The sequence below is a fragment of the Ostrinia furnacalis genome, unplaced genomic scaffold, assembly GCF_004193835.3.
Source record: "Ostrinia furnacalis isolate ACB-3 unplaced genomic scaffold, ASM419383v2 OfSCF1066, whole genome shotgun sequence".
Taxonomy (NCBI): domain Eukaryota; kingdom Metazoa; phylum Arthropoda; class Insecta; order Lepidoptera; family Crambidae; genus Ostrinia; species Ostrinia furnacalis.
Genome location: NW_021131305.1, coordinates 190,829 through 209,826, shown reverse-complemented (window position 1 = coordinate 209,826; position 18,998 = coordinate 190,829). Strand labels below are relative to the sequence as shown.

At 41.7% G+C, this 18,998-nt stretch overlaps 3 protein-coding genes across 5 annotated transcripts; 1 reads left to right on the top strand and 2 right to left on the bottom strand.

The window, feature by feature from the left end:
* Nucleotides 1-416: 416 nt before the first annotated feature.
* Nucleotides 417-2,231, bottom strand: LOC114351022 (ribonuclease kappa). The gene is made up of 3 exons (XM_028302060.1): nucleotides 2,092-2,231; nucleotides 1,533-1,649; nucleotides 417-644 (listed from the first exon to the last, which is right to left on the bottom strand). The coding sequence occupies exons 1-3, from the start codon at nucleotides 2,164-2,166 to the stop codon at nucleotides 465-467; spliced, it is 372 nt and encodes a 123-aa protein (XP_028157861.1). The 5' UTR covers nucleotides 2,167-2,231; the 3' UTR covers nucleotides 417-464.
* A 477-nt stretch (nucleotides 2,232-2,708) lies between these two features.
* On the bottom strand, nucleotides 2,709-3,955 carry LOC114351012 (ribonuclease kappa). Its single transcript, XM_028302046.1, has 3 exons — nucleotides 3,777-3,955; nucleotides 3,576-3,695; nucleotides 2,709-3,339 (listed from the first exon to the last, which is right to left on the bottom strand). The coding sequence occupies exons 1-3, from the start codon at nucleotides 3,849-3,851 to the stop codon at nucleotides 3,238-3,240; spliced, it is 297 nt and encodes a 98-aa protein (XP_028157847.1). The 5' UTR covers nucleotides 3,852-3,955; the 3' UTR covers nucleotides 2,709-3,237.
* A 566-nt stretch (nucleotides 3,956-4,521) lies between these two features.
* rush (pleckstrin homology and FYVE domain containing family member rush hour) lies at nucleotides 4,522-18,729 on the top strand. 3 transcript variants are annotated; one of them, XM_028302022.1, is made up of 10 exons: nucleotides 4,522-4,546; nucleotides 4,577-4,650; nucleotides 4,831-4,895; nucleotides 5,348-5,549; nucleotides 9,804-9,929; nucleotides 10,465-10,571; nucleotides 12,022-12,193; nucleotides 16,621-16,724; nucleotides 16,953-17,029; nucleotides 17,793-18,729. In XM_028302022.1, the coding sequence occupies exons 2-9, from the start codon at nucleotides 4,635-4,637 to the stop codon at nucleotides 17,010-17,012; spliced, it is 852 nt and encodes a 283-aa protein (XP_028157823.1). In that variant the 5' UTR covers nucleotides 4,522-4,546; nucleotides 4,577-4,634; the 3' UTR covers nucleotides 17,013-17,029; nucleotides 17,793-18,729. The 3 variants fall into 3 exon arrangements, with proteins under 3 accessions (XP_028157823.1, XP_028157821.1, XP_028157822.1); XM_028302020.1 differs by lacking the exon at nucleotides 16,953-17,029 and having other exon boundaries at nucleotides 4,524-4,546; XM_028302021.1 differs by lacking the exons at nucleotides 9,804-9,929; nucleotides 16,953-17,029 and adding an exon at nucleotides 7,523-7,648 and having other exon boundaries at nucleotides 4,525-4,546.
* Nucleotides 18,730-18,998: the final 269 nt, after the last annotated feature.

Below are 18,998 nucleotides of genomic sequence, written 5' to 3'. Positions count from 1 at the left end.
TTATAGTTAATACTAGCTTTTGCCCGCGTGAAATTTAGTCTCACAGATTGGCATAAATTATAGCCTGTGTGTTAATCTGGGTTATAAACAATAATACTGTAAAGTTTCAACAAAATCCGTTCAGTAGTTTTTGCGTGAAAGAGTAACAAACATCCAGGACATCACGACATCCAGACATCCAAACTTTCGCATTTATAAAATATTAGTAGGATAAGTAGGATTTGCTGGAGTAATGCACACAACACAGCCTTACTTATTCCAATTGTAATGTAATAAAGACGTGTTGCGAACTTTTTGTATTGGCATTCCCTGCCAGTTAACCTTCGACTTTCGTTTGGTGATGCTTACAAACTTTAGGTACCTACTTGGTGGGTCCTCCAGCTCGGATCAATCGTTTCAGCAAGCACAACATCATCATAAGAACAATATCTTTATTGACTAACAATAAATAAATACTAAACAATCTATTTCTTCCCTTTCTTCTGCTGGCCCGGCTCGACCTCGGGCGGTGCGCAGAATATTTCGTCGTCGTCGAACGCCGCCATTGCTTGCTTCACCTTCTTGCCGCCGCCTATGATGCAGACGACAGATATCGCGGCCATGACAGCGTAAACTCCCGCGCCGATCCAGCAGTTTAGTGCGCTCTGTTGATCAATAAATCAATAGATCGATACTACTTACTTATTATAAAAGCGATATGATTGCTGTCGTGCTCGCACACTCACTGCGGCTTCCTGTCGCTTTTTTTTTTTTAATGGACGCGCGCTGGTAGCTTGAGGAGCTTTTCCAGCTTCACCGGGCAGAGTGGCGAGTACAGAAGGTACTCTAGCCGTTTGGCGATCGTCGGTCGCAGACCGACGTTCGCGATCGGGCCGTATCGAGCGCATAAGGCGCCCGATCAGTGGCGAACCCAACTAGAGGGTTGCCCACCGCGGTGTTGGACCAAAGTCCAGCCTACGGCGGGCTCACTCTAGTGGGCCCGATCGAGGGGCTTCCCGTCGCACAGTCGCGACAGCAATATAATTACGCGCGAGCGATAAGGATGGATAGCTTGGGGTCATTGGACGAAATTCTACGTGCTCGGCGACCGGACTAAAGTAATAGCCACGCACGATAGCCGAACAGTGAATGGTTCGGACTGGCCGACTCGAGATCCGAGGAACGCGGGTTCCTCGGCTACGGGTGAGCGAGCCCACTCGTAACACAAGCTTATTTATTCTTAACACGAGGGGCTAACGGGACTATTAGTAATTTGTACAACACAAAAAACTTATTATAGGTAATCTTACGCAGTTTAGATGGAGCTCGAATCACGAGTCGGCTACTCCGCCGACACACCGTCACCGTTCGGCTATACTTAGTCGCTTCAATAGGCAGTAGGCCTTCTTCAGAATTAAGCTTTGTGCCCGATTCTGAAGTAGGCCTAAATATTGAAACAGTATGATGTCATTGATGTTGTATAATAGCTACTGAATGGAACTGGTAACGATTAGAGTTAATGAAAAGAAAATTGGTAAAAGTAGGTAACCGACATTTTTATAATTTTCCTTCGTCTTCTTTATAAAATCGTCGTAGTCTGTATAGTCTTTCACTGCGACGTCCTTTATCATGGGGGTCGCTTCGATTTTGTAAAATATTCCCATTAAACTCTGTAATGAAAGTCGGCATATTAGGCAATTTCAAAATAGCCCGTTAGGCAGGGTACTCACCTGCCAAGTAGCACGTAACGTAGCACGTAACGTAGCACGTAACGTAGCATGTAACGTAAGCAACCTTCAAGTGAGTACGGCTCTTGATCGGTCATCGCGTATCTGGCTGCGAGCTCCTGTAGCCGCCTTTGTGCTCGCAGTGATACCGCCACTCGGCGGGTCGCTACGATCTCCCTGCGAACCACTCGCGAGCAGCGGGCTCGTGCCTATGTTCTTTGATACAGTATCTGATACATTACATATGCATATGCTACACGGCTAGATGAGTACCTACCCTGCTGTATAAAGCAACTTAAGCAACGGCCGCGGGTATATGCGCGAATTTCAGCGGAGGTCCTTTATTTCAGTAAGTACTTTAGTGGATAGAAACAATGTAACTTACCAATTGTACGATTGCCCAAATACTGAGCATCAAACAACAAATACCGCATTTATACACACAACCTCCAGTACACATTTAGCTAAAACCCTGCTGAATACTATGCTTAGAAATTATTTAATTTTACACTTGTTTGTTTACAATCTTACAAAATATTGACAAGATGATACACATCAAACTGACAATTATTAGTTTTAAAAATGTCTATAATTATCAATCAGAAAGATAAAATATTTTTTTAACTATAATATCTCTTTTTGAATAAATTACACAGCATGAAAAACAAATAAATTAAAACATTATGTTACCATTCCTGGCTGTTATCATATAGGGTATTTTATTTATTAATTTATTCAGAGATTAATGCAATGCCAGCAATTTTAAGCGATCACCTCCACAACTATTTATGTCATGGATGTCATGGTCAAGGTCATCAAATCATCAGTCTCACAAAACCCTTGAAAAATAATATTAAAAATTACAAGTCTCTAAAAGAAAACTCAATTTCCAACATTAATACATTTATTTCAAGAAAATCTAAGCATTTATAGGTTACCTACATTAATATTTACTTTATTTACAATTAGGTACCTATAGATAGTTTTGTTTAATAATTTTCATTTTTGCCATACAAATTAAATTCATAAGAACCTAATTTATACATTCATACATAGTTAAATGTATAATCGTTGATTATTACTATAAGGATCAAACGGTTTTAAATATATTAATGTAATAGCAGGTCTACATCCTTCAATTACTTCAATAAACTTTACCTTCTATTCAACAGATGAAAATATAAGTAATGCTTTAGTTGTATAACTCATGCTGTCCTAGATAGGTATTGAGTGGCACTCATTTTGAGACCTAAGCACAAGTAAGAACATTTCACATTATATCAAGCAACAATAACCAAAATAGAATTAGATATGTTTCATGAGAACCAAAAGATAAAAGCTCTCTTTACTTTGGTACAGTGGTTATCACCACAGATGCAAACTATTTAAAATTTGTGTCCAAATTGTGTTGTGTACTTATTGTTGACAATAATACTTCACTTATTGTTCACATCTCAAGAATTAAAATAAATTAAAAATGGAATGGAATTACTCAACGTAACAACAGTGCAACCATACGTTAACACTCCATTTACATGCTAACAGAAGAGCGGTTGTTCATCCAAAACTGATGGCCGGAGATGACCAGTGTGGCCACGTATAGGAGGGCGGCGATCCAGCAGTTGGTTGCATTCTGTAATAAGGCAATAGGCTTATTAAATGACCTCGCAGTTCCCAAAGTTGAAATTTTTTTTTAAGTCTAAACTCCATACTAAATCCGTCAAAATTTCTCTGTTTGCTCCATACAAATTACGCTCGAAAATTCGGCTATGTGTCGAACCCCCTTTGATACACCCTAACCGGGAAAACTAAGCATTCGATCAGATTTATTGACATAGAATTAAATGGGATTAATTTTCTGTGACTCACCTGATTGTAACTATATTTCACTTCATTTATGAAATGATCGACATCGTGGTGGTTCTCTCCCAGGGGAAGATCTTCAAGTAAGGCGACGGCACCAACGTAATAGAAGAGGCCCATCAGCGTCTGAAAATCACGAGATTCAAGCATCTTTCATGGGCACTCAATGTTCGATGTATGAAACAGTAAAAATCTAGTTATTCTTACCAATTGGATGATTCCCCATACACTCAATACGAGCCCGCATAGCGACAGTTTAGGGCCACAAAACGTACATGCCATTTTTATGGTTTATTTGCTGGAATATCCCGATTGAAGATATTTTAGGAATATCGACCACTAACTCTGTAGCTGTCAGCTGGTGTCAAAATGGAACCTCACATGATCTGCATTTGTCTATGGCTAAATTTAAAGATGTGAGAAAGTACTTTTTTTGTAATTAATTAATTCACGTTAATTTTTATTGTATGTTTATAGCAATAAAAAGCATAATTAGTTAAAAGGTATTTAATTAAGACCTCTAGTTATTTATATAATTCTGCATTTCATTATTATATGTCATGAAACGAAACGCAGTATTTGTGTTGCCACATAAGTATTAAAAATACCCAACTAATAAGGTAAGATTTCAATCTCATAATAATACCTGGCACGAGTTTAAAAAAATTGTACTCACTTTGTATGGTGCTAAATTTAATTTTAGCGATACAGACAATATTCATGAATTCTATTAGGTAATTCAATGAGCTCTGTACTTTAATAATATTTAAGTTTTTAAATTATTAAACTTTAGTATTGACAACCATGAACTTTGATTACCTTTAATAGCAATCTTAAACACGGTTCCAATAACGAAAATTAAAATACTCTTGGGCACATAAAGAACCAACTAATGCATGATGGCTTGATGGGTAAGATATTCAAAATTCATTGGTAAAAGAGTTTTACAAGCTGGCAACATATTTAGTGAATGACACATTTAGACATACTCTCTAATCTGTGGACACATTTTGCTAATCGTATCTCCTACAATCTCTGAAATAAATTGTTATATTTTTTTAAATAATGGTGGATCGCTTAGGTGGGATTTACTTTACTTATTTTAAAGTGATAGTCCATAGTTAACAAAATCTGAGAAGTGTAATACTGGACTTTTACAGCTATAACTGTGGCCACTGTCATTGTGTGTTCGTTCACTTTCTTTTGACGTCAAAGTACGATAAGTGCCGCAATTTTATTAAATTTATTTAAATTGTTGCAGTGAATAGTGAGGCAAATGCAAGACGAATTGCTATGGTGGAAAACTGCTTCGGCGGTTCAGGGCAGGTAAGAGATTTTCCAGTAATACTATAACTATGACTCCATTGAACAAATAATTGTGGCTTATCAACCGAAAAGCTTTCGAAGATAGCGTTATAGTGTTCTGCACGATGGGTGGAATCACTCTACTGATATGGTGAAGTTATCAGCATGTAGTTTTTATTGATATTGTGTTTATGTCAGCCACAAATACCGCTGCAAATGTTGACCATGAATATTTTTTTCTCTAGTACCTACTCAAAGGTAATTCAGACACTGGTCAAACGTTCTTTTTATAATTATATTTACAGTTTGACACCTACTATAAACAGTGAATTGTTGTTTTGATGTTCATCAGTAAAGTCATATCAATAGCAATAGCAAGAGAATGCTAAAATATCACTTTTTCCTGTTCATTGTTTGCTTGTGTGGCTGTCAAGATGTGACATTATTTAAATTTGAAACTTTATTTCTTGCAGCCACTTGCAGAGCAAGGTCGCGTCCTTGTGGGCGAGGGTGTCCTGACAAAGATGTGTCGTAAAAAGCCAAAAGCTCGACAGTTCTTCCTTTTCAACGATATACTCGTTTACGGAAATATTGTCATAAACAAAAAGAAATACAATAAGCAACATGTCATACCGTTGGAAGAAGTTAAGCTGGAGTCACTAAAGGATGAAGGACGTAAGTTCTTTTATTTTATCTTATTTTACACTTTTAGGGAAACATACAGATAAACATAGAATATGAAAGTTGCTAGCTAGTGTTTGTTAAACAAAACAGTTTACTAAAGTTTTATAAACAAAACTGCTTATGCACTATCTAATACTCTAGTTAACACATTTCAGATAAATCAAAATCATGTACTTACTAATGTTTGAACGTAGTGATAATCTCATGCACAGATTACATTATCAAACTAGTTTCTGTATTAATGAATTGATTAGATAATAGGTTTTTAGATTATTATAACTACCTGCTGACTACGAGTTAGTTTACACTTACTAGTTACTTAAAATAATTTTGTTTGGTAAATCAATCATTCAGTAACCAATAACATTTCCCTGACTAAGATATTTAAGAACACAGTCTCATTTTTATTGATGACTAGCTTTTGCCCGCGGCTTCACCCGCGTGAAATTTCGTTTGTCACAGATTGTCATAAATTATAGCCTATATGTTATTTTGGGTTATAAACAATAATACTGCAAAGTTTTATCATAATCCGTTCAGTAGTTTTTGCGTGAAAGAGTAACAAAAATCCAGACATCCAAACTTTCACATTTATAATATTAAGTAGGATTATAAAAATAATATAATCAATTGGTTAAGATAGAAATATTTGTACTATGTACTAGAGGGCTACATACAAAGAAGTTAGTAGTATTTACAAATATTTTCACCTTTTAATTAAATAATATAATCCTAGCATGACACATGAACTGTCTCATTACCATCAAGACGTGAATGAAAATGAGATGAGTCATCGTCATTGAGTCACTGACTCCTAGCCATTATCACTTATCATTTGCGGTTCTGTTGCAATTAAAGGCTTTACTACCGCTTATTATGCAAATATAGTTGCAATTTGATACGAGATTGTCTTTTTTTATTACCTAAATTAATACAAAGGCAACTGCAAAACTTAAGCAGTTTAATGTAATATTTTTTAAAATAAGGTGTTTATTTTTTTTTTGTCTAGTATTACACTTACCATGTTAAAATGATATTATTATAAACAGCTTTATCAAGTTTTCTTTCTAAAAATATAACACGCAATGACATTGATTTGTTAATATCTGTTGCCTAACAATGTCATTAGCAACCTTTAATTAGGCTTCTCTAACAAGATTAGTTACTTAGCGGTCATGAATCAGCAAAACTATTATCATTATGTAATGTTCTTTAGGATATTATATAATTTAATGTACTGGATAAACCCAACATGAATTTTTATTTTGAAGTAAGTATAGTTTGGTACATAGTTTTGTTTACTGAATAATTTAGTATAATTATATTGTGTGAAGGTTTTATTAGTCATTGCCAAAATTGATACTACTTTTTTAAAACCAAAGGCATGGTAAAACTTTGAAGAAATCTACAAAAATGACGAGTACAAGCAACTGTAGTGGTTCCTTCTCGTTTTCTATGAATTTATATTTTATGATACTAGCGGCCGCCCGCGACTTCGTACGCGTGTACATGAATTCCGTTTTACCCCCTTAGAGTAGGCGCACACCGTTGATTTTTAGTTGTGCCCGATTTTAAATTGTATGAAGAATCGGCCAAATCGAATCGGCGTAGTGTGCGCACTCCCATACATGCCCATACTGATCAACAGCCCGACTAAACTATCGGCCGACGAAAAATCAACCGTGTGCGCCTACTCTTAGGGGTGGAGTTGCGTAAAATCCTTTCTTAGCGGATGCCTACGTCATAATAACATCTACCTGCATGCCAAATTTCAGCCCGATCCGTCCAGTGGTTTGGGTTGTGCGTTGATAGATCAATATGTCAGTCAGTCAATCACCTTTGAGTAATATACAGGGTGTTTGGCGGAAGGTTAGGTTAGGTTAGAGACAATATTTCACGCGGGCGAAGCCGCGGGCGGAAAGCTAGTTATATAAGTATATTATTATTTTATATTATTTTTCTAGAATACAGAAACGGCTGGCTGATTTGCACAGCGTCCAAGTCGTTCGCAGTGTACGCCGCGACGGCCACAGAGAAGGAGGAGTGGATGGCGCACATAGAGAAATGTATAGAGGATCTTCTGAGGAAGAGTGAGTTCGCTTATTTGTTTAACTCATGACATCATCATCATCATTATCATCTCAGCTATAGGACGTCCACTGCTGAACATAGTCCTCCCCCAATGCTTTCCATGTTGCCTGGTTGGTAGCGGCCTGCGTCCAGCGCTTTCCTGCTACCTATATGATTTCGTCGGTCCACCTTGAGGGTGGACGTCCCACGCTGCGTTTTCCGGTACGCGGCCTCCACTCCTGAACCTTGCTGCCCCATCAGCCGTCAGTTCTGCGTAACTCATGACTATTTTATAGCTAATAATATGCATTTAGTTTTTGTCATTGGTATGGGAACCTTTTTTGTTTTGTTGTTTTTCTTGTTAATATTGAATGTGAAAATTGTTAACATCATTATTGTTTTGAATTTGCATATATTCGTCTTTCCTTTCTAATCGCTACCTATACATTTATGATAAGATACGTCAATGCATGCCAGTGCCTAAAACGTTTTATAAGTCTTACTTTCTCCTTAATATTATGATTAACGCGAAAGTTTGTATGGATACATTGATAGATATTTAAGCAGTGGCGTAGCTGGGTAACCAAGGGCCCTGGGGCAAATAAAAAAATGGGGCCCCACTGCAATCTAAACTGGTTAGGTTTTATCGAATTTATTGACATTAAGCTTACTTACTCCTAATACAGCATTAATTTTTTAACCGTTCTCTTCTCTTCTCTTCACAATAAAACGCACATCGATGAATATTATAACGCACATACCTATCGCTATCCGTCAAATNTCCATATGTATAACCACCGTGTATAATCCGGCTGTATCTCCAGGTCGCCTAGATACATTCCATAGCAGCTGTAATAGACATTTAGGTACATACATTTACCAATTTTGGTGATAAATAGGCATTTTGTATTAGTTTTTGTATAAGGCCTGAACAAAAACAAAGGTTAATATTTTGGTGTTATACATAGATTTCGAATATAAAAAATATATAATTTAACTAATTAAGACATGACAAATAAATTGAGGTATGTCTCGTTTCTGTCGGGCCTGGGTCACAGATGACCGTTCTTCTTTGGCAACTGCAAAACTTAAGCAGTTTAATGTAATATTTTTTAAAATAAGGCGTTTATTTTTTTATCTAGTACCTATTACACTTACCATGTTAAAATGATATTATATTATTAACATTATCAAGTATTCTTTCTAAAAATATAACATGCAATGACATTGATTTGTTAATATCTGTTGCCTAACAATGTCATTAGCAACCTTTAATTAGGCTTCTCTAACAAGATTAGTTACTTAGCGGTCATGAATCAGCAAAACTATTATCATTATGTAATGTTCTTTAGGATATTAAATAACTAGCTTTCCGCCCGCGGCTTCGCCCGCGTGGAATTTTGTATGTCACAGAAAAACTTTATCGCGCGCGTCCCTGTTTCAAAAACCGGGATAAAAACTATCCTATGTTCTTTCCCGGGACTCAAACTATCTCTATGCCAAATTTCATCAAAATCGGTTGCGAGGTTTAAGCGGGAAAGCGTAACAGACAGACAGACAGACAGACAGACAGACAGACAGACAGAGTTACTTTCGCATTTATAATATTAGTTGGGATTTAATGTACCGGATAAACCCAGCATAAGTTTTTATTTTGAAATAAGTATAGTTCTGTACACAGTTTTGTTTACTGAATAATTTAGTATAATTATATTGTTTGTGTGAAGGTTTTAGTCATTGCCAAAATTGATACTACTTTTTAAAAACCAATGGCATGGTAAAACTTTGAAGAAATCTACAAAAATGACGAGTACAAGCAACTGTAGTGGTTCCTTCTCGTTTTTATGAATTTATATGATACTAGCGGCCGCCCGCGACTTCGTACGCTTTGATCCCGTTTTACCCCCTTAGGGGTGGAGTTCCGTAAAATCCTTTCTTAGCGGATGCCTACGTCATAATAACATCTACCTGCATGCCAAATTTCAGCCCGATCCGTCCAGTGGTTTGGGCTGTGCTTTTATAGATCACTATGTCAGTCAGTCAATCACCTTTGAGTAATATACAGGGTGTTTGGCGGAAGGTTAGGTTAGGTTAGAGACAAAATTCCACGCGGGCGAAGCCGCGGGCGGAAAGCTAGTTATATAAGTATATTATTATTTTATATTATTTTTCTAGAATACAGAAACGGCTGGCTGATCTGCACGGCGTCCAAGTCGTTCGCAGTGTACGCCGCGACGGCCACAGAGAAAGAAGAGTGGATGGCGCACATAGAGAAATGTATAGAGGATCTTCTGAGGAAGAGTGAGTTCGCTTATTTGTTTAACTCATGACTCATCATCATCATCTCAGCTATAGGACGTTCACTGCTGAACATAGGCCTCCCCCAATGCTTTCCATGTTGCCCGGTAGCGGCCTGCGTCCAGCGCCTTCCTGCTACCTTTATGATGTCGTCGGTCCACCTTGTGGGTGGACGTCACACGCTGCGTTTTCCGGTACTCCAAAACCTTGCTGCCCCATCGGCCGTCAGTTCTGCGTAACTCATGACTATTTTATAGCTAATATGCATTTAGTTTTTGTCATTGGTATGGGAACCTTTTTTGTTTTGTTGTTTTTCTTGTTAATATTGAATGTGAAAATTGTTAACGTCATTTTTGTTTTGAATTTGCATATATTCGTCTTTCCTTTCTAATCGCTACCTATACATTTATGATAAGATACGTCAATGCATGCCAGTGCCTGAAACGTTTGATAAGTCTTACTTTCTCGTTAATATTATGATTAACGCGAAAGTTTTTATGGATACATTGATAGATATATAAGGCAATAATTTGTCCAGGTGGCAAACAACCGCCGTCGGAGCACGCGGCCGTGTGGGTACCCGACAACGAGGCATCCATCTGTATGCACTGCAAGAAGACACAGTTCACCGTCCTCAACAGGAGGGTAAGTTAAACCTTCTTTTTTACCCGACTGCGCCAGAAGGAGGGTTATGTTTTTCGAGTGTATGTATGTGTTTGGCACGGCCTACAGCCTAAATGGCTTGACAGATTTTAGCGTGAGAGGTGTCGTTAGATTCGTCTTAATCATGAGAGTGACACTGGCTATATTAAAATTGAAAAGGATAAAATAAAAATTATTTTAGGCGTCATAATGTCTTAAAAAAAATGTTTTTTAAGTAGGTTACAAAAAGTATGTTAAACTAAAAAGATAAAAATAAAATTCTTTTGTTGATGTATTTGATGCCTCCTACTGCATTTGTGAACACTAAGTTGTCTTGTTTTTTATCTTTTTAGTTCATTTTTACGCAGTTTTGGGTTTTTTAAATCTAGAAGTCTATTGCTAAAGAAAGGCCTTCCCCAAGGATTTTCACAACGATCTCGCCTTGACCTCTTCCAGGCGCTTTCCGTTTCCAGGTCATCAGTCGGGTTTACGTCTTTCGGTCCATGGTGCTACGCTAGAATGTTTCAGCCCCAACAGCCAGCCATTATACGTGCTATGTGCCTAACCCTTAATGAGTTTAACCTTTTAGCACCCTTTGGGTAAAACATCACATTATTTTGGATTCTATACACTTTCAGGTATGCTTGATATTGAAACGAGTTTTGAATCGTAATGTAATAAGTCAAAATGTTCCAATTCAACCAATATCTTGAGATCATTCATAAGTATTTCATTCATATTTATTTACTAGCGGCCGCCCGCGACTTCGTACGCGTGAATCCCGTTTTACCCCCTTCATCTATCTTACGTGGTTTAGATTTTTTAATACAAATGTTTTTTCCTGCTAACTCCCGTTCCTGTGGGAATTTCGCAATATCCTGTTGTAACTAAGCTTTAAGTTTACTAAGGTACCTGCAACCTGCATGCCAAATTTCAAGCGTCTAACTTAAGAGTTAGATTTTGCATACAAAAGGGTTTTTCCGCTAATTCCCGTTCCCGTGGTCATTTCGGGAATTCCTTTCTTAGTGCACCTCTACGGTACCTAAGCTACGTCCCTTCCAAATTTCAAGTGCCTACGTTTAACCGTTTAGGCTGTGCGTTGATATGTCAGTCAGTCAGTCAGTTTCTCCTTTTATTTATGTATTAGATCAGCGGTTCCCAAACTTATTTTGTCTACTGCCCACTTTGAGAATAAATTCTTTTTAGCGCCCCCATTTGTAGTCGAGAGTCGAGTGCTCAGTCGGTGTCTAAGAGACCTCCTAGTAAATGACGCCTCCCAAGCCTCTATACAACGTCCCGATTTTTTTTCTGGGTCTCTTACCGCCCCCCTTTAAGCCTGCAGCGCCCACAAGGGGGCGTTATCGCCCACTTTGGGAAAGACTGTATTAGATTTAGATATTAGGAATACCAGGGTTATTCCTACATTTCACATTAAAAACGTTAACCTTTCCAGCACCATTGCCGCAAGTGCGGCTCAGTAGTGTGCGGGCCGTGCTCGTCGAAGCGCTTCGTGCTGCGCGGCCAGAGCGAGAAGCCGCTGCGCGTGTGCCTGCAGTGCTACGACGAGCTCAACCGCGAGCGCGCGCGCCCGCCCAACGCGCCCGCGCCGCCCGCCGCCATGCCAGGTAAAGCGCGTAATTATGTTGCTATCGCGCTCGCACACTCACTGCGGGTGCCAGTCGCATAGTCGCGACAAAATTCTACGTCCTCACGGACCAGACTACACGCTACGAAAACTCCTAGAGACGACAGCAAAGCGTAGTATCTGCGCTACGATTCTTACAACTGCTACGACATCTATAAGCGCTACGACTAAGCGACTACAAGCGCCCCGCCCGCTGCGCTGTTAGGTAGATAGTGATAGTGCTACGACTCAGTCTGCTGCTACGACACACTACCTCTGAAGCCGCTGCGCGTGTGCCTGCAGTGCTACGACGAGCTCTACGCGCCCGCGCCGCCCACCGCGATGCCAGGTACATGAACTAGGCGTAGTCTTCGTGCTACGACTCTTGACAGTGCTACAATAGGTGACTGCTGCTACGACACCCATCTATGTATATTACCTGCGCGGCCAGAACACTTTAATTGTAGTAATACAGCTACGAACATCAAACAACACTTTAGCGTAGTATCTGCGCTACGACTCTGACAACTGCTACGACATGTATTGGCGCTACGTCTCGCTCGACTACAGCTCGCGCAGTCGCGCTGCCAAGTAGATAGACCGACGTAGTAATAGGGCTACGACATCGACAGCTGCTACATGTGCCGTGCCGCTGCGCTGTTAGGTAGATACACCATCTTAGTGATAGTGCTACGACTCAGTCTGCTGCTACGGCATAGATAGAAGCCGCTGCGCGTGTGCCTGCAGTGCTACGAAGAGCTCAACCGCGAGCGCGCGCGTCCACCCAACGCGCCCGCGCCGCCCGCCGCCATGCCAGGTAGATAATAATATAAACTACTGCTACGAATCTCTCTACCACGTGTGTTTATATTATGATTCTGTCAGCTGCTACGACATCTATCAGCGCTACGGCTCTGAAGCGGCTACAATAGATCAGGCATATCATGCTCTACGACTCTTGACAGTGCTACAATAGGTGCCTTACCTGGCTACGTAGATCAGACGTAGTATCGGTGCTACGGCTCTTGACTGCTGCTACGACACCCATCTATGTATATTACCTGCGCGGCCAGAGAGAGGCCGCTGCGCGTGTGCCTGCATTGCTACGACGAGCTCAACCGCGAGCGCGCGCGCCCGCGCCGCCCGCCGCCATGCCAGGTAACTACACGCTACGAAAACTCCTAGCACTAAAGCAAAGCGTAGTATCTGCGCTACGACTCTGACAACTGCTACGACATCTATAAGCGCTACGACTAAGCGACTACAAGCGCTCCGCCCGCTGCGCTGTTAGGTAGATACACCAACGTAGTGCTACGACTCAGTCTGCTGCTACGACACACTACAGAGAGAAGCCGCTGCGCGTGTGCCTGCAGTGCTACGACGAGCTCAACCGCGAGCGCGCGCGCCCGCCGCGATGCCAGGTACATGAACTAGGCGTAGTCTTCGTGCTACGACTCTTGACAGTGCTACAATAGGTGACTGATGCTACGACACCCATCTATGTATATTACCTGCGCGGCCGGAACACTTTAATTGTAGTAATACAGCTACGAACATCAAACAACACTTTAGCGTAGTATCTGCGCTACGACTCTGACAACTGCTACGACATGTATTGGCGCTACGTCTCGCTCGACTACAGCTCGCGCAGTCGCGCTGCGCTGTTAGGTAGATACACTATCGTAGTGATAGTGCTACGACTCAGTCTGCTGCTACGACACACTACAGAGAGATGCCGCTGCGCGTGTGCCTGCAGTGTTACGACGAGATCAACCGCGAGCGCGCGCGCCCGCCCAACGCGCCCGCGCCGCCCGCCGCCATGCCAGGTAGATAATAATTTAAACTGCTACGAATCTCTCTCTACCACGTGTGTCTACGCTACGACTCTGTCAGCTGCTACGACATCTATCAGCAAAGCAGCTAAAGCTGCTTTACCTTCCTGGCTAGACTAGCCAAACTATCAGTGGTCCCAGGTAACTATCTAGTTATCTCTGAATCACATGCTACGAAAACTATCGCAGCACTACAGGAAACGGACACCCTAGCGTAGTATCTGCGCTACGACTCTTACAACTGCTACGACATCTGTGGGCGCTACGACTCGTGTGACTAGACTACAGCCCGCGCCTCGCCGCGCTGCTGCCAGGTACATACACTGCCGTAGCAATAGTGCTACGACACAGACAGCTGCTACGACGCGGAGAGAAGAGAGAAGCCGCTGCGCGTGTGCCTGCAGTGCTACGACGAGCTCAACCGCGAGCGCGCGCGCCCGCCCAACGCGCCCGCGCCGCCCGCCGCCATGCCAGGTAAAGCCCGGTCTGTGAGCACGTAGAATTTTGTCCAATGACCCCAAGCTACCCATCATTATCGCTCGCGGGTAATTATGTTGCTGTCGCGCTCGCACACTCACTGCGGGCGACCGTCGCACAGTCGCGACAGCAATATAATTACGCGCGAGCGATAAGGATGGGTAGCTTGGGGTCATTGGACAAAATTCTACGTGCTCTCAGACCAGACTATAGATAATAATATGTATAAACTACTGCTACAAATCTCTCTACCACGAGTGTCTACGCTACGGCTCTGTCAGCTGCTACGACATCTATCAGCGCTACGGCTCGGAAGCAGCTACGTTATGTGCTTTACCTTGCTGGCTAGACTAGCCGTAGTATCAGTGCTACGACACGGAGATTAGATAGAAGCCGCTGCGCGTGTGCCTGCAGTGCTACGACGAGCTCAACCGCGAGCGCGCGCGCCCGCCCAACGCGCCCGCGCCGCCCGCCGCCATGCCAGGTAGATATTATTTGTGCTACGACTCCGACAGCTGCTACGAATGTGACTGCCTCACCCACGTGTAGTACCACAATAGTTACGAACTACAAACATGATAGTCTAGCGTAGGTAGTCTGTGGGCTACGGCTCTTACAACTGCTACGACATCTATCGGCGCTACGGCTCTGAAGCGGCTACAACTCTATCAGCGCTACAGTCCTAAAGCTGCTACGTTATGTGCTTTACCTCCCTGGCTAGAATAGCCGTATCTGTGCTACGACATCTATCGGCGCTACGACTCGTACGACTACAGCCCGCGCCGCCCGGTACATACACTGCTGTAGCAATAGTGCTACGACACGGAGAGTAGAGAGAAGCCGCTGCGCGTGTGCCTGCAGTGCTACGACGAGCTCAACCGCGAGCGCGCGCGCCCGCCCAACGCGCCCGCGCCGCCCGCCGCCATGCCAGGTAGATACGTGCTACAAGCTTCTGTAGCACTACAGCTACGCGAGCAGTATCTGCGCTACGACTCTTACAACTGCTACGGCATCTATAAGCGGTACGACTAAGCGACTACAAGCGCCCCGCCCACTGCGCTGTTAGGTAGATACATCATCGTAGTGCTACGACTCAGTCTGCTGCTACGACACACTACAGAGAGAAGCCGCTGCGCGTGTGCCTGCAGTGCTACGACGAGCTCAACCGCGAGCGCGCGCGCCCGCCCAACGCGCCCGCGCCGCCTGCCGCGATGCCAGGTACATGAACTAGGCGTAGTCTTCGTGCTACGACTCTTGACAGTGCTACAATAGGTGACTGCTGCTACGACACCCATCTATGTATATTACCTGCGCGGCCAGAACACTTTAATTGTAGTAATACAGCTACGAACATCAAACATAACACTTTAGCGTAGTATCTGCGCTACGACTCTGACAACTGCTACGACATCTATTGGCGCTACGTCTCGCTCGACTACAGCTCGCGCAGTCGCGCTGCCAAGTAGATAGACCGACGTAGTAATAGGGCTACGACATCGACAGCTGCTACATGTGCCGTGCCGCTGCGCTGTTAGGTAGATACACCATCGTAGTGCTACGACTCAGTCTGCTGCTACGACACACTACAGAGAGATGCCGCTGCGCGTGTGCCTGCAGTGTTACGACGAGATCAACCGCGAGCGCGCGCGCCCGCCCAACGCGCCCGCGCCGCCCGCCGCCATGCCAGGTAGATAATAATTTAAACTGCTACGAATCTCTCTCTACCACGTGTGTCTACGCTACGACTCTGTCAGCTGCTACGACATCTATCAGCAAAGCAGCTAAAGCTGCTTTACCTTCCTGGCTAGACGAGCCGTACTATCAGTGCTCCCAGGTAACTATCTAGTTATCTCTGAATCACATGCTACGAAAACTATCGCAGCACTACAGCAAACAGACACTGTAGAGTAGTATCTACGCTACGACTCTTACAACTGCTATGACATCTTTCAAATTCCAATGCACCCTAACAGCCGCCAATACACATTTACTGACTGTTACAGTGTTAGCGGCTACGATAGGTGCCTTGCTAGTTATCTAGCACTACGCTAGGGCGTTCATAGCCACCTAGATACTACGCTATATCTGTCAGCTGCTACATCTATCCGTATTGTTGCAGTGAAACCGATGAGCGACAACGCCGGCTCGGGCGGCGACTCGTCCGCCGACGACGACAGCGACGACGACGACGACAGGCCCAGCGCGGAGGAGAAACACGACGAGGTGAGTAACACAAACTATTTATAAAGATAGTAAAAACAAGACACCCCGTAAACTACATACTTTTGATCGGCCGATATGTCGGCTTCCAATTTGTATGAAGAATCGATACCAAATCGGTGTACGAACTTCCATACATGTTCAGAATAATATTTAAGTTTTTGCCAAACATACACTGGATCCAGAAGCGATTTATTTATGAATGTTACACCGAAAACTTTTTATTTCTAGGGTTTTACAAGTTATAACGGTGTCAAAAATGGATACGGAAATAAAGTCACGACTGTATAGTACAAACTTGAGAATGTGTAAGTTTAAGCTAGCAGCGTTTGATCATGCTTGAAACACCACCTGATATTTTGTTTGATTTTGTTGTGTTGTTTCATTCATCGCCATGTTTTATTAGCTGTGGTTTGAATTTGCGGCCATTTTGGATTCCAATTTCAAAATCCAGTTGTGACGTCCCATTGGTCTATATTGCTAGTTTTGTATGTTTCTCTCCCTCACTCACCTAAAATAAGGCCATATGGATCGTATGCGCAACGTTTTGATCATCATCGTTTACTTTAGTTTTAGTTGGTACTTTTAGAAATAACCATACACTAATCGTTTGATTTTTGGTTTTGTTTTTCAACTCATCTGCAACTCGCTTAGATTTATGAATTGGATTGATCTCTTGCTCACTCATTATACAGTAAAAGCGAGAAGAGAAATGCTGAATGACAATATTATTTTTCCAACAGGTGAATTCAGGAACCTCACTCGCTAACAGAATCGCTTTCAACATGAAAATTGTGTAAAGCATATCAGTTTACACAATATCATCATCTACCATAATTAAATAAGTCATACATACATACACAATAAGACGTCAGTTTTTTTTTATTTCTAAGGAGTGAATGTATAATAAATCTAACGAAAGCGATTATGTTAGATGCCTTGTTATGTAAAATCCAAAAACTATGAAAAAAAAAGATTTAGGTTTAATCTTTCACATGTTTGCCCGCCAGCTGATTTGGGTTGTTTTTGAGAGTTATTTTTAGTTATTAAATTAGCGATTTATTTCCACAGCCAAAGTTCTACGGTGACGGTGATAAGACTGAAGAGACCAACAACCATTCGTCCAAGGAGTCGGCCAAGTGAGGCGCGAACACCCGCTGTCCAATACAGGTCTAATATAGGGATTGTATAACTTTATACAAACTTTTTCGATAATGTTTTAGGCGTTATACAGCGTGTATAAGTCCACGAAGTGCATAGAGATCACGAATTAAGAACTATACAGGGTTTCTTAATCAGTGCTTATAATTACCGAAACGTCAATGGTACAATATTATTAGGTACTTTTATGTCCAATCTATGTCCTAAAATAAAAGAAGCATATAAATTGTACCATGATGTTATGTTATATACAACCTGAATTCTGAACACCTTACGTTCTGCGATTTACGAATATAAAGATATCTTTTGTGTCTTTTAACTTTGCAGGGAAACTACAAAAATATCTCGAATTTATAAAGGCAGTGAAACAATATTGCTAGACTAAGACACCCTGTATAGATGAATGTAAGAAGTCATCTAAATATTTATGATCAGGTCAAATTATCTAACTTATTAATGATTTTATTATAATCTTGGCATAAGTGGTTCCTGTTTTTTGTGCACTTCCTCGATGGCACTCTGTTATTGTTTATATTATTTCTAACCAACACTCACCACGAATGCCTTCTAAAACTTTTTTTACTCTATTTAGAAACGTACTAGGTTTTTAAATCCACGATTTTAGTAAAATAAAACCTAATTTTGGGCAGACTTTGCGGTAATCGCGAGTATCCTTTGGGTATGGTTTGCAGACAGCTTTAAATACGCTCAAACGTAAACCGAGGGCTTTGATTTTTCTTTTCGTATTTTGTTTTGGGCCGTCCTCTGTGCTGAGCGATATCTTGCGATGGCCACACTTTGTTATAAAGCTAAGAACTCATAGAGTGGTTTTCATCCACAGCTGTTATTTAAAACACCGCCGGTTTTTGAGGTAAATAAGTGTCGATGTGTGATCCCTGCCGTGGACATACGTAGTAAATGTAAAATTGTGTGCTATTATTTAATTTAGCACACAAATCTATATTATACGGAGACTTCGTGAGCTCTTAGCCTTATAATCACAGTCTACAGTTCTATTTTATCATTGCTTTCCATCGCTGAGGTTTCATCTCAACACAGCGGTCGTCCTAAAAGGTATTTATTACTTGAACACCATCATGGTTCTAATCGATGTTT